Source organism: Macaca nemestrina, chromosome 5 (assembly GCF_043159975.1).
Source record: "Macaca nemestrina isolate mMacNem1 chromosome 5, mMacNem.hap1, whole genome shotgun sequence".
Lineage (NCBI taxonomy): Eukaryota > Metazoa > Chordata > Mammalia > Primates > Cercopithecidae > Macaca > Macaca nemestrina.
Genome location: NC_092129.1, coordinates 149,482,098 through 149,496,960, shown reverse-complemented (window position 1 = coordinate 149,496,960; position 14,863 = coordinate 149,482,098). Strand labels below are relative to the sequence as shown.

General features: G+C 47.6%; 1 protein-coding gene across 1 annotated transcript; it reads right to left on the bottom strand.

Moving 5' to 3' along the window:
- Positions 1 to 3,041: 3,041 nt before the first annotated feature.
- LOC139363184 (small integral membrane protein 40) lies at positions 3,042 to 3,281 on the bottom strand. The gene has a single exon (XM_071096088.1). It carries the CDS (start codon positions 3,279 to 3,281, stop codon positions 3,042 to 3,044), a length of 240 nt encoding a protein of 79 aa, XP_070952189.1.
- Positions 3,282 to 14,863: the final 11,582 nt, after the last annotated feature.

The window sequence follows — 14,863 nt, the reverse complement described above, 5'->3', positions numbered from 1 at the left end:
AGCCTCCTGAGCAGCTGGGAATACAGGCGCATGACACCATGCCCAGCTAAATTTTTGTATTTTTTTTTTTTTTTTTTTTTTAGTAGAGATGGGTTTTCGGCATATTGGCCAGGCTGGTCTCGAACTCCTGACCTCGTGATCCACCCAACTCGGCCTCCCAAAGTGCTGGGATTACAGGTGTGAAGCACTGCACCCGGCATCACTATGGTATTTCAATTCCACTGGACAATAAATGGTGATCTAATTGTTTTATTTTAAAATGCCGGGCCAGGCATGGTGACTCATGCCTGTAATCCTAGCACTTTGGGAGGCCAAGGTGGGCAGATCACTTGAGGTCAGGAGTTTGAGACCAGCCTGACCAACATGGTGAAACCTTGTCTCTACTAAAGATACAAAAAATTAGCCAGGTGTGGTTGTGGGTGCCTGTAATCCCAGCTACTTGGGAGCTGAGGCAGGAGAATCCTTTGAATTTGGGAGGCGAAGGTTGCAGTTAAGCCAAGATCGTGCCACTGCACTCCAGCCTGGGTGACAGAGCAAGACTCTGTCTCAAAAAATAAAAAAATAGGCCGGGCGTGGTGGCTCACACCTGAAATCCCAGCACTTGGGAGGCTGAGGTGGGAGGATCACCTGAAGACAGGAATTCGAGACCAGCCTGGCCAACATGATGAAACCCTGTCTCTACTAAAATTACAAAAAAATTAGCTGGGTGCAGTGGCGGGCACCTGTAGTCCCAGTTGTTTGGGAGGCTGAGGCAGGAGAATTGCTTGAACCTGGGAGGCGGAGGTTGTCGTGAGCCAACATCGCACCACTGCACTCCAGCCTGTGGCTCCAGCGCGTGGCTCATGCCTGTAATTCCAGCACTTTGGGAGGCCGAGGCGGGCAGATCACGAGGTCTAGGAGATCGAGACCACCCTGGCTAACACGGTGAAACCCCGTCTCTACTAAAAATACAGAAATTAGCCGGGCGAGGTGGCGGGCGCCTGTAGTCCCAGCTAGTTGGGAGGCTGAGGCAGAAGAATCGCTTGAACCCAGGAGGCGGAGGTTGCAGTGAGCCGAGATTTTGACACTGCACTCCAGCCTGGGTGACAGAGCAAGACTCCATCTCAAAAACTAAAAAAATTTTTTAAATAATAAATAAATAAATAAATAAAATAAAATAAAATAAAATGTGGCCAGATACTGTGGCTCACCGCCTATAATCCTAGCACTTTGGGAAGTTGAGGTGGGTGGATTGCTTGATCTCAGGAGTACAGACCAGCCTAAGCAACATAGTGAGACCTCATCTCAATAAATAAATAAATAGGCTGGGTGCAGTGGCTCACGCCTGTAATCCCAGCACTTTGGGAGGCTGAGGTGGGTGGATCACTTGGCATCAGGAGTTCCAGACCAGCCTTGCCAACACGGTGAAACCCCGTCTCTACTAAAAATACAAAAATGGCTGGGCATGGTGGCGCACACCTGTAATCCCAGCTATTTGGGGGCCTGAGACAGGAGAATCACTTGATCTGCGAGGCAGAGGCTGCAGTGAGCCGAGATCACTGCCACTGCACTCCAGCCTGGGCGACAGAAGGACTCTGTCTCAAAAAACAAAAAAGGAGTTCGAGACCAGCCTGGCCAACATAGTGAAATCCCTGTCTCTGCTAAAAATATAAAAATCAGTCAGAGGCCGGGCGCGGTGGCTCAAGCCTGTAATCCCAGCACTTTGGGAGGCCGAGACGGGCGGATCACGAGGTCAGGAGATCGAGACCACCCTGGCTAACACGGTGAAACCCCGTCTCTACTAAAAAATACAGAAAACTAGCCGGGCGAGGTGGCGGGCGCCTGTAGTCCCAGCTACTCGGGAGGCTGAGGCAGGAGAATGGCGGGAACCCGGGAGGCGGAGCTTGCAGTGAGCTGAGATCCGGCCACTGCACTCCAGCCTGGGCGGCAGAGCAAGACTCCGTCTCAAAAAAAAAAAAAAAAAAAAAAAAAAATCAGTCAGGCGTGCTGGTACACACCTGTGGTCCCAGCTACTCAGAAGGCTGTGGCAGGAGAATAGCTTGAACCCCAGAGGCAGAGGTTGCAGTGAGCCAAGATTGTGCCACTGCAGTGCAGCCTGGGAGACAGAGCAAGACTCCACCTCAAATAAATAAATAAATAAATAAATAAATAAATAAATGTGAATATTTTCAATATGCCAGAATTACATCCTTGAAACAATTTTTATTTATTTATTTATTTATTTTTGGAAGGAGTCTCACTCTTATCACCCAGGCCGGAGGGCAATGGTGTGATCTCGGCTCACTGCAACTGCCTCCGGGGTTCAAGCGATTCTCCTCTTCAGCCTCCAAGTCGCTGAGGCAGAGAATCAGGTGCCCACCAACTTGCCCAGCTAGTTTTTGTATTTTTAGTAGACACAGGGTTTCACCATATTTGCCAGACTGATCTTGAACTCCTGACCTCAGGTCGGCCCCCTGCCTCGGCCTCCCAAAGTTCTGGGATTACAGGCATAAGCCACTGTGCCCGGCCACAATTTTAACTGATGATGAAAATTTTTAGATACCTACTTAAAGATATGTGAAGGAGTATATACTTTTTCAAAATTATTTCCCTGAGTATAGGTGCAGAATTTAAGATTGCTGCCCTGGCCGGGCGCAGTGGCTCACGCCTGTAATCCCAGCACTTTGGGAGGCCAAGGTGGGCAGATCACCTGAGGTCAGGGTTCGAGACCAGCCTGACCAACATGGAGAAACCCTGTCTCTACTAAAAATACAAAATTAGCCGGGTGCGGTGGCACATGCCTGTAATCCCAGCTACTTAGGAGGCTGAGGCAGGAGAATCCCTTGAACTCTGGAGACAGAGGTTGCAGAGAGCCAAGATCGTGCCATTGCACTCCAGCCCCAGCAACAAGAGCAAAACTCCATCCCCCACCCCACCAAAAAAAAAGACTGCTGCCCTAAGCTATCCAAGCGTCTCCTCCACAGCCCCCAACACTCCCATTTCCCTCCTGTCTCCCCTCTCACCTCCTTGGCGAGGAAAGAAGATGTTTATAGGAAAGGTGGTCACAATTCCAGCTCCTCCTCCTTCTGAGGTGTCCCCAGGAGCCAGTCCCCTAACTTTGCCCATGGTAGTGACCACAGCAGCTTATAAGCAACCTCCAGCATCAGCAGTGTCAGGAAGAGGGCCAGGAAGATAAAGAAAGCCTTGTCCAAGGCACGTCGCATGGGACCCCTGGGAGGAGAGGGACCCTGGGCAAATGCCAGGAACACATCCCCCTCATCCACATCACCTTCCTCTGCCATCCTGACTCACAGTCAGACAGCTGGCTGGATCGGGGGCTGGGATGGAAGGCCTTGCTCAGCACTGCTGGGATTAAGGGGCATGGCCATGGCAAGTCCTGCACCTGCCAGTCCTGACCCTAATTCCCACACTTAAGAGAAAAGAAAGCGGACCCTCTGAGCCTTCGGATCAATTATGTAAACATCCAGTGTGATGTGAAAGGTCTGGACTAAATGATCCATGAACTCTTTTCAGCTTTTTCATAGTATAATTCTGTGATTTGGAAACTGAAGGCCCAACATGGAGGCATAAGCTAGAATTGCCTGTCACTCTGGGTCTCAAGTCTCAAAGCCTCACGGCTCAAAGTCTTATGCCCCAACTGATAGAGAGTGAGGAAATGGAACTACCATGCATCTGTGGGCCATTGTCAGTCAAGGATCTAAAGCCCCTTCTGGCTGGATGGTAGGGGGTGAGATGGTCTATCCTAACCAAGGCGGGTGGGAATAAGCAGAAGGGACTTGAGTTCTCACAGGAGTAGTTCTCCCCACTGGGTCTGCAGGCAGCTAAGTTTGAGATGTTATAACCCAGAGCACTCTCTTCCTAATGATAATGCAAGGATTATCATTGACTGCATGAGCCCAAGGGGAGGCTTATAAAAAGACAAAGACCATGATGGATCAGCAGGGCAAGGGTATGTGATTGGGACTTGGCTATTGGGTTGGGGTTATTTTACTCTACTTATTTATTTATTTATTTATTTAGAGATGGAGTCCCGCTCTGTCTCCCAGGCTGGAGTGCAGCAGCACAATTTCAGCTCACTGCAATCTCTGTCTCCTGGGTTCAAGCAATTCTCCTTCCTCAGCCTCCTAAGTAGCTGGGATGTTGGGAGCAGGCCCCCAAAATCTGGCCATAAACTGGTCCCAAAACTGGCCACAAACAGAATCTCTGCAGCACTGTGACATATTCATAATGGCCCTAACGCCCAAGCTGGAAGGTTGTGGGGTTACGGGAATGAGGGCAAGGAACACCTGGCCCACCCAGGGTGAAAAACCGCTTAAAGGCGTTCTTAAGTCACAAACAATAGCATGAGCCATCTGTGCCTTAAGGACATGCTCCTGCTGCAGTTAACTAGCCCAATCTATTCCTTTAATTCAGCCCATCCCTTCATTTCCCATAAGGGATACTTTTAGTTAATTTAATATCTATAGAAACAATGCTAATGACTGGATTGCTGTTAATAAATACGTGAGTAAATCTCTGTTTGGGGCTCTCAGCTCTGAAGGCTGTGAGACCCATGATTTCCCACTTCACACCTCTATTTTTACGTGTGTGTGATTTTAATTCCTCTAGTGCCACTGGGTCAGGGTCTCCCCTACTGAGCTGGTCTCAGCACTGGGATTACAGGCATGTGCAACCACGTCCAGCTAATTTTTTTGTATTTTTAGTAGAGATGGGGTTTCACCATGTTGGTTAAGCTGGTCTGGAACTCCTGACCTCAAATGATCTGCCCACCTCAGCCTCCCAAAGTGCTGAGATTACAAGCGTGAGCCACTGCACCCAGCCAGGGTAATTTTAAAGAAGAGTGAAGTTTTCCCATCGATGGTCCAGGTCTCAGAGGCTACTGGTAGAGGATGTGGTTGAGGAACTTGTGGGGGCAAGGATTGAAGACCTTTTCTTTTCTTTCCTTTTTGATTGATTGAAGACCTTTTCTTAGGCCAGGCGTGGTGGCTCACACCTGTAAGTGGTGGCGCGTGCCTGCAATCCCAGCTACTTGGGAAGCTGCTGCAGGAGAATCTCTTGAAACCGGGAGGCGGAGGTTGCCGTGAGCCAAGATCATGCCACTGCAACTGCACTCCAGCCTGGGTGACGTAGTGAGATTCTGTCTCAAAAAAATAAAAATAAAAAAAGAAGACCTTTTATTGATCCTGTTCCCCAGGCATTGGCCTGAAGGTTGGGTAGGGAAATTGAAGGCCATCTAGAGACAAGGGATTTCCCCAAGTGAGGGTGAGGGAGGGGAGGGGGAACGGTGGAGGAAGCAGTGTGTGTAGTAGTGAACCTTATACTGGGAACCTTTAGAGCCTCCTACCTAAAATATTTCATTTTCATTTTTACATCAATAGGAAGACCTTGTTCCTTTTTTTTTCTTTTTTTCTTTTTTTACCAGATCTTTTTTTTTTAAGATGGGATCTCACCCTGTCACCCAGGCTGGGGGTGCAATGGCACGATCTCAGCTCACTGCAACCTCTGCCTCCTGGGTTCAAGCGATTCTCCTGCCTCAGCCTCCTGACTAGCTGGAATTACAGACACGTGCCACCACGCCTGGCTAATTTTTTAGTAGAGACGGGGTTTCACCATGTTGGCCAGGCTGGGCTCAAACTCCTGACCTCGTGATCCACCCACCTCAGCCTCCCAAAGTGCTGGGATTACAGGCGTGAGCCACCGCACCCAGGCTACAGGATCTTGCTCTGTCACCCAGGCTGGAGTGTAGTGGCTCAAACATGGCCCACCGCAGCCTTGATCTCCCTGGCTCAAGCAATCCTCCCATCTTAGCCTCCTGAGTAGTTGGGACCACAGGTGTGTGTCACCATGCCTGGCTCATTTTTTAATTTTGTAGAGACAGGGTCTCGCTATGTTACCCAGGCTAGTTTCTAACTCCTGAGCTTAAGCAATCCTTCCACCTCAGCCTCCCATCATTCTGGAATTACAGGCATAAGCCTCCATGCCTGACTAGGAAAACCTTCCTTACTCAGAAAGTCAAGTCACCCCCCAAAAGAGCAGAAATGATGTTATAATGTTTCGAGGGTTGGGCACGGCGGCTCACACCTGTAATCCCAGCACTTTGGGAGGCCAAGGTGGGTGGATCACAACGTCAGGAGTTCGAGACCATCCTGGCAAACACGGTGAAACCCTGTCTCTACTAAAAATACAAAAAATTAGCCAGGAGTGGTGGCGGGGGCCTGTAGTCCCAGCTACTCGGAAGGCTGAGGCAGGAGAATGGCGTGAACCCCAGAGGCGGAGCTTGCAGTGAGCTGAGATTGCGCCACTGCACTCCAGCCTGGGCGACAGAGCAAGACTCTGTCTCAAAGAAAAAAAATGTTGTTTCAAGTCGTGCCGCATTGTCTTTTACAGCAGCGGCAAAGGAGTCTCAAAAGAGTAAAAAAACCCTGGACTAGAATTTAAACTGATCTCTTAGTTGTGTGAAGCTGTGGACAAGTCACATGACCTTTCTTTAGTTTAGTTTTTTTTTTTTTTTAATAAAATCAGAAAAAGTTCTTGCCTCCCAGAATTATTCTGAGAGATAAATGAAACAAAGGTTTTTTGATGTTGTGGGTGTTTTGTAAATTATAAAGCCCTATGTAAATGTAACATATTAATCTCTGATACCCTCATTTACGTCCCAGGCAAGTGGGCAATAAGGCCACACAAATACCTTTATTGTCTCTTTACCATTCCTTTCACATGGTAGGTTCAGCACCAAGATCTTGTGTAATAAATAAACCTAGCACCTTGTTGGAATTTTTTTTAATTTTGAAATAATTTTCAGCTTACAGAAAAATTTAAGAACAGTTCCAAGAACTTTGGCATGTACCTCTTTCACTCAGATTCTCCATTTGTCAACACTTGGCTGTATTTGTTCCATCTCGCTCTCAACCCCAGTATAACCATGTGTTACAGGTTGAATTGTGTCTCCTAAAAATTCATATGTTGTGTAGCCATAAAAATGAACAAGAGCTGGGCTGGGTGCAGTGTCTCATGCCTGTAATCTCAGCACTTTGGGAGGCCAAGGCGGGCAGATCACGAGGTCGGGAGGTCGAGACCATCCTGGCTAACGTGCTGAAAGCCCGTCTCTACTAAAAATATAAAAAATTAGCCAGGCATGGTGGCATGGGCCTGTAGTCCCAGCTATTCAGAAGGCTGAGGCAGAAGAGTGCCTTGAACTCAGAGGCGAGGTTGCAGAGAGCCAAGATCGCATCACTGCACTCCAGCCTGGGCAACAGAGCGAGACTACATCTCAAAAAAAAAAAAAAAAAAAAAACAAGATCAGGTCAGGCGCAGCGGCTTATGCCCCTGTAATCCCAGAACTTTGAGAGACCAAGGCGGGCGGATCACAAGGTCAGGAGTTCGAGACCAGCCTGGCCAACATGGCAAAACCCCATATCTACTAAAAATACAAAAATTAGCTGGGCATGGTGGCAGGCACCTATAATTCCAGCTAGCTACATGGGAGGCTGAGACAGGAAAATCACTTGAACCCAGGGGACCGAGGTTGCAGTGAGCTATGATCTCACCATTGCACTCCAGCCCCGGTGACAGTACAAGACTCCTCTAAAACAAACAAACAAACAAACAAAAAACGGTGAAGAATTCATTTGTCCGCATGTTCTCACTTATAAGTGATGATGAGAACACATGGACACAGGGTAGGGAACAACACAACTGGGTCCTGTCGGGGGGAGGGGGGGAAGGAAGAGCACCAGGAAGAATAGCTAATGGATGCTGGGCTTAATACCTGGGTGATGGGATGATCTGTGCAGCAAAGCACCATTGCACCTGTTTACCTGTGTAACAAACCTACACGTCCCACACATGTACCCCTGAACTTAAAATAAAAGTCAAAGGAAAAACAATAAAATTCATATGTTGACGTCCTAACTCCCAGTTCCTCAGAATGTAACCTTATTTGGAAATAAGGTCGGGCCGGGCGCGGTGGCTCAAGCCTGTAATCCCAGCACTTTGGGAGGCCGAGGCGGGCGGATCACAAGGTCAGGAGATCGAGACCACAGTGAAACCCCGTCTCTACTAAAAATACAAAAAATTAGCCGGGCGCGGTGGCGGGCGCCTGTAGTCCCAGCTACTCAGGAGGCTGAGGCAGGAGAATGGCGGGAACCCGGGAGGCGGAGCTTGCAGTGAGCCGAGATCGCGCCACTGCACTCCAGCCTGGGCAACAGCGTGAGACTCCGTCTCAAAAAAAAAAAAAAAAAAAAAAAGGAAATAAGGTCGTTGCATATGTAATTGGTTAAATGAGGTCATACTGGAGTTGAGTGGGCCTCTCACCCCCTTTATTAAAAAGGGAAGTTTGGACATAGGCTTGCAGATAGAAAATGACATGTGACCATGAAGGCAGAGATCAGGTTGATATGTCAAAGATTGCCAGCAGGCCAGGCACCACGGCTTATGCCTGTAATCCCAGCACTTTGGGAGGCTGAGGCGGGTGGATCACCTGAGGTCAGGAGTTTGAGACCAGCCTGGTCAACATAGTAAAACCCCATCTCTACCAAAAATACAAAAATTAGCTTTGCATGGTGGTGGGTGCCTATAATCCCAGCTAGCTACTCAGGAGCCCAAGTTAGGAGAATCGCTTGAATCCCGGGGGGCCGAGGTTGCAGTGAGCCGAGATCGCGCCACTTTACTCCAGCCTGGGTAAAAGAGCAAAACTCCATCTCTAAAACACACACACACAAGGGCGGGCGCAGTGGTTCATGCCTGTAATCCCAGCACTTTGGGAGGCCGAGGCGGGTGGACCTGAGGTCAGGAGTTCGAGATCAGCCTGGCCAACATAGTGAAATCCTGTCTCTACTAAAAATATAAAAAATTGGCCTGGCACAATGGCTCACGCCTATAATCCCAGCACTTTGGGAGGCTAAGGCGGGCAGATCATGAGGTCAGGAGTTCGAGACTAGCCTGGCCAACATGGTGAAGCCCCGTCTCTACTAAAAATACAAAAATAAGCAGGGCGTGGTGGTGAGTGCCTGTAATTCCAGCTATTCGGGAGGCTGAGGCAGGAGAATTGCTTGAACCTGTGAGGTGTAGTTGCAGTGAGCCAAGATCGTGCCACTGCACTCCAGCCTGGGTGACAGAGCGAGACGCTGTCTCAGAAAAAAAAAAAAAAAAAAAATATATATATATATATATATATATATAAAATATATAACGTTATATATATATAATATATGTGGGGAAAAGAAAGAGATCAGCCTGTTACTGTGTCTATATAGAAAGAAGTAGACATAAGAGACCCCATTTTGTTCTGTATTTGAGATGCTGTTAATCTGTGACCCTACCCCCAACCTTGTCCTTGCAAGAGACATGTGCTGTGGTGACTCAAGGTTTAATGGATTTTGGGCGTGCAGGGTGTGCCTTTGTTCCTCGAAAAGCTAGGTATTGTCCAAGGTTTATTCCCATGTGATAGGATGAAACAATGCTGCTAAAAGGTTTATCTCAAGGCACAGGATTTTCCTTTAAACTTATTCACGTCACAGAGATCCTTGTTCTTATGTCTTACTGCTGATTTCCTCCCTAAAAATGATCCTATTGTCCTGCCGCTCCCTTATCTTTAAGATGGTAAAGATAATTACCTATAAATACTAAGGGAACTCAGAGACCGGCGTGGGTCCTCTGTAAGCTGAGCACCGGTCCCCTGGGCCCCCGCTTTTCTTTCTCTATTCTTTGTCTCTGTGTCTTATTTCTTTTCTCAAGTCTCTCGTTCCACCTAACGAGAAACACCCACAGGTGTGGAGGGGCAGGCCCCCCCTTCAAATATATATAAAGTTATATATATATAAAGTTTATATATATATATATATAAAATAAAGTTAGCTGGGCGTGGTGGTAGGCGCCTGTAATCCCATCTACTCAGTTGGGAGGCTGAGGCAGGAAAATTGCTCTAATCTGGGAGGCAGTGGTTGCACTGAGCCGAGATCTCGCCATTGCACTCCAGCCTGGGCGACAGAGCAAGACTCCATCTCAAAAAGAAAAAAAACTTAGCTGCGCGTGGTGGTGCACACCTGTAATCCCAACTACTCAGGAGGCTGACTGAGGCAGGAGGACCGCTTGAACCTGGGAGGCAGAGGCAGAGGTTGTAGTGAGCTGAGATTGTGCCACTACACTCTAGCCTGGGTGACAGAGCAAGACTCCATCTCAGAAAAAAAAAAAAAAAAAGGTCTAGTGTAAATGTATATTCTTTGAAGTAGAACTGCTAGGTCAAAGAATATGTAAATACTTGATTTGGGTAGATATTTTTTAAATGCTTTCTGTAGAGGCCGCACCAGTGTACCTTCCTTCCTGTCAGCAATGTGTGACAGTATCAGTTTCCTTTCCCCACCCCTGTCAGCTGAGAGTGTAATCAAACTTTTTTTTTTTTTTTTTGAGGCAGAGTCTCACTCCATCACTCAGGCTGGAGTGCAGTGGTATGATCTCGGCTCACTGCAACTTCCATCTTCTAGGTTCGAGCCATTCTCATGCCTCAGCCAGTAGCTGTGATTACAGGTGTATGCCACCATCAGCTAATTTCTATCTTTTTAATAGAGACAGGGGTTTGCTATGTTTTTTTGTTTGTTTTGAGATAGGGTCTTGCTCTGTTGCCCAGGCTAGTGTGCAGTGGCATGAACATGAATGGTTCACTGCAGCCTCAACCTCCTGGGTCCAAGTGATCCTCTTTTCTCAGTCTCCCAAGTAGCTGGGACTCCAGGAGGGCGCCACCATGCCCTCCTAAACTGTACCTTTTGGTGACAGTGACTAGCCACCAAGGCACACTGTAAAGGCCTCGGATAACAGGAAGTGGTAGAGAACTGCAGCCAATCTAACACCTAGACAAATTCAAGGTGGGACCTATCAGGTACTATGCTTGTTACTTGGGTGATTAAATTACCTGTACACCAAAGCCCCATGACACACATTTTACCTATATAACAAACCTACACACGTACCCCTGAACATAAAATAAAAATTAAAAAATAAAATAATGCAAAGTTTGGGCTACAGAGTATAAGCGGGAGATATTCAGCTATTGGGAGTTTATAAAAGACCCACAAACATCATACTAGAGCAAAAGTCATTTGAACATCTGCCATAGCCAGAGGAAACCAAAATCACTAGTAGTGTGTGGCTGTCAGGTAAAGCATTTTGTCCCCCTCACCTCCTCTGCTTCCAGCTGTGAGGGGGAGGGTGGAGAGTCAGACACAGGAAGGCAAGAAAGAAATTCTTGAGGAAGCCAGCCACTCTGCCAGTTTCCCACTGGCAGCTTCCCGTGTCAAGACACTCAGTCGGAGCTGGCCGAGAGAAAAATATAATTCAAAATGATGCTTGGAGGATTTTTTTTTTTTTGGTTCCAGGGATTGAGCAGACATGATCTGTGGCCTGCCTGAGTTATCTTTCACGGGCAGTGGGAGAACTAACCCCACAGGACAGGTTTAAAGGGATGGGGACACTTGAGTGTGGGGGGTGCATGGCAACATATTCAAGCTTATGTACATGGCATTTGAGGTCCGGACATGGAAAAATACTGAGGCACTGTGTGTATGTTAATTGTGCGTGAGAATGAAATTCCTTGACCCTGAAAACAGGACAGGGAGTGGAGGGTGTGGTGAGATAAGGAACGCTGAAAATAGCCTCCTGAGAATGTGATTTGAGTGCTTTTACAAGGCCGCAGGTGTCTCACAATCTGACCTCAAAAAAGCCATCTAGTGGATGTTTGTGATTTAACAAGCCCTTTCAATAAGTATTTGGCAGACTGACGCTGCGGCCGGCCCTCTTAGAAGGACTGCCCCCGCCCCCCCACGCTCCCCCGGTCGCACTCAGCTGGCATTGTCTAAGAACTCATTCTTGGCGTTCACTGCGAGCTATAAACTCTGCAAGGCGACGCGATCGCCTTGAAGTTATGCGTGAAGGAGGAGAGCACATCAATTTTCGGAGAATCCCAGTAAGAGACACTCCTGACTGCAATCAGGTGGATAGGACCCACGCGAAAAATACCAGGGGTTCGGTTATCGTGGGTCAGGAAATGAACAAAGAACAAAAAGTGTTTTTGTTTTTTTTTTTTTTGTTTGTTTTTGTTTTTTTGAGATGGAGTCTCACTCTGTCACCCAGGCTGGAGTGCAGTGGCACGATCTCGGCTCACTGCAACTTCCGCCTCCCTGGTTCAAGTGATTCTCCTGCCTCAGCCTCCTGAGTAGCTGGGATTACAGGTGCGCGTCACAACGCCCGGTTAAATTTTGTATTTTTAGTAGAGACGGGGTTTCTTCATGTTGGTCAGGCTGATCTCGAACTCCTGATCTCGTGATCCGCCCGCCTCAGCCTCCCAAAGTGCTGGAATTTCAGGCGTGAGCCACTGCTCCTGGCCTCAGAAAGTATTTTTTAAAACAGTGCAACAGCTACTTCAGGCTATCCAGTGCACTGTAGAGCCTGAAGCTCTACACAATCTTGTGCTTTTTTTTTTTTTTTTTTTTTTTTTTGAGACGGAGTCTCGCTCTGTCGCCCAGGCTGGAGTGCAGTGGCCAGATCTCAGCTCACTGCAAGCTCCGCCTCCCGAGTTCACGCCATTCTCCTGCCTCAACCTCCCGAATAGCTGGAACTACAGGCGCCCGCCACCTCGCCCGGTTAACTTTTTGTATTTTTTTAGTAGAGACGGGGTTTCACCGGGTTAGCCAGGATAGTCTCGATTTCCTGACCTCGTGATTCGCCCGTCTCGGCCTCCCAAAGTGCTGGGATTACAGGATTGAGCCACCGCGCCCGGCCCAATCTTATGCTTTTAATTAGGCAGGAATGTCCTTGGTTTCCTGATCAAGGAACCTTAAATTTAAAGTTACGGGAGCAGGTAGGTCGCTGCCTGGAAAGAGGATATGAGCAAGGTCATTTTACTAATGTTACTATTTTGACCATCTGCGTTGTATCTTCTTAATTTGCCAGATCGTGGGGAGTTAGAACGCCTATTACCTCCACCTGAAAAGAATTCAGAAGATTTAAAGGGAGAGATTCCTCTCCTCCCTTCATTCCCTTCTATGGGGAATAAGAGATTTTTTCTAGTGAGGAAAAATAGGAACCAGAACAGCAGGAGGGTGCTCCTCTCTCTACTTCATTCCCTTCTGCAGGGCATAAGGAGGATTTTTTTTTTTCTAGTGAGGATAAGGAGGAACTGGAGCCTTTTCCTCTCTCTATAGAAAAGCCACTGCCTCCTTTCCTCCACCCTTAAAGGGACCTGCATTTGTTGGCTCCATTCAGCCAACAGCGCCTCCCATCCACCTTAAAGATTGGAATCTGGGCCGGGCGCGGTGGCTCAAGCCTGTAATCCTAGCACTTTGGGAGGCCGAGACGGGCGGATCACGAGGTCGGGAGATCGAGACCATTCTGGCGAACACGGTGAAACCCCGTCTCTACTAAAAAATACAAAAAAACTAGCTGGGCGAGGTGGTGGGCGCCTGTAGTCCCAGCTACTCGGGAGGCGGAGGCAGGAGAATGGCGTAAACCCGGGAGGCGGAGCTTGCAGTGAGCCGAGATCCAGCCACTACACTCCAGCCTGGGCGACAGAGCCAGACTCCATCTCAAAAAAAAGATTGTAATCTGCCCAAAAGTCCGTTCTTAGATAAGACCCCCGGTCAGCGAACATTTGTATGATGGGGTGGCCGCATCTCCTGGACAAACCCTGGAGGGGTGCCTCCAGGACTGAAGGAAAGTGGCTGATTATGATTGTATCCCTCATATGCAAGTTCTCATTTCCTACTTCCAGCATCAGCCTTCTGGCCTCCTCTGTTTTGTTTCCCTTGTTATATACAAAGTTTCGGTGCCACAAAAGGAATAGCATTCAAATATAAAATTTTCTTTTTAATTCTCAGCAAGGCAAGGTATTTCTATATAGAAGGGTACACCCTTACAGATGGAACAATGGTGAGCGCACACTTGGACAAGGTGGAGGAAGGGGTTCTTATCCCTGATGCACGTGGCCGCTGCTGCTATGTCCTTCCCCTATTGGCTAGGGTTAGACCGCACAGGCTAAACTAATTCCGATTGGCTAATTTAAAGAGAATGACGGGGTGAGTGCTTTGGTGGGAGTCAGGGCAGAGCAGGTAGCAGGTAATTGAAATGAGTTAGGGTGGAACAGGTGATCCGAATGAGTCATGCTGGGGTAGGTAATCAAAAAAGATTGCTTTACAAGGAAGTAAAGTTTAAAAGCAGAAGGCAAAGAATTGAACATACTGACACATTAATTCTTTGAAAAGAAATTTAGAACTCACATCTAACAACCCCTCCCCTTGTATTTCCTTACAGCTTTTCTTTTCAAACTTTTAAAATATGTCTTAGCTTAGTTGTTTTGCTTGATTTTCCAAAAGCAGCGGCTTCTCTGGATAAAGTGGAGGATAGTTAAGGGAGGTTTTAGTAGGTGCCATTTTTATGAGCCTCTGCATCAACTTACAGATGCATGGTATGACACAGCACCCGACAAGAATAAGTACACCTATTACACCAGTGAGGGAAATAGAAATTGAGACTATTATTCCTTTCCATATACCAAACTACTTTTCTAGCCATCCTGTAAAGGGGTCATTTACCCCTGAGTTGCTGGCTAACTCATTGGATAGAGCAGTCAGACCTTGCAATGCCATTGTTATACTTCCATTAGGGGCGGTGTTGTTTGGGATGAAGGTGCAACATCGAGTTTTAATCATGGTGTAGACTCCTCCTCTTTCTGCTAATATCATGTCTAAGGCTGTCCTATTTGTCAGGCCTCTTGTGGGGAAAAGAAAGAAAGATCAGCCTGTTACTGTGTCTATATAGAAAGAAGTAGACATAAGAGACTCCATTTTGTTCTGTATTTGAGATGCTGTTAATCTGT

Coding starts and splice junctions, on each gene's coding strand:
- LOC139363184 (XM_071096088.1), bottom strand. CDS start 3,281: ATGGCAGAGGAAGGTGATGTGGATGAGGGGGATGTGTTCCTGGCATTT.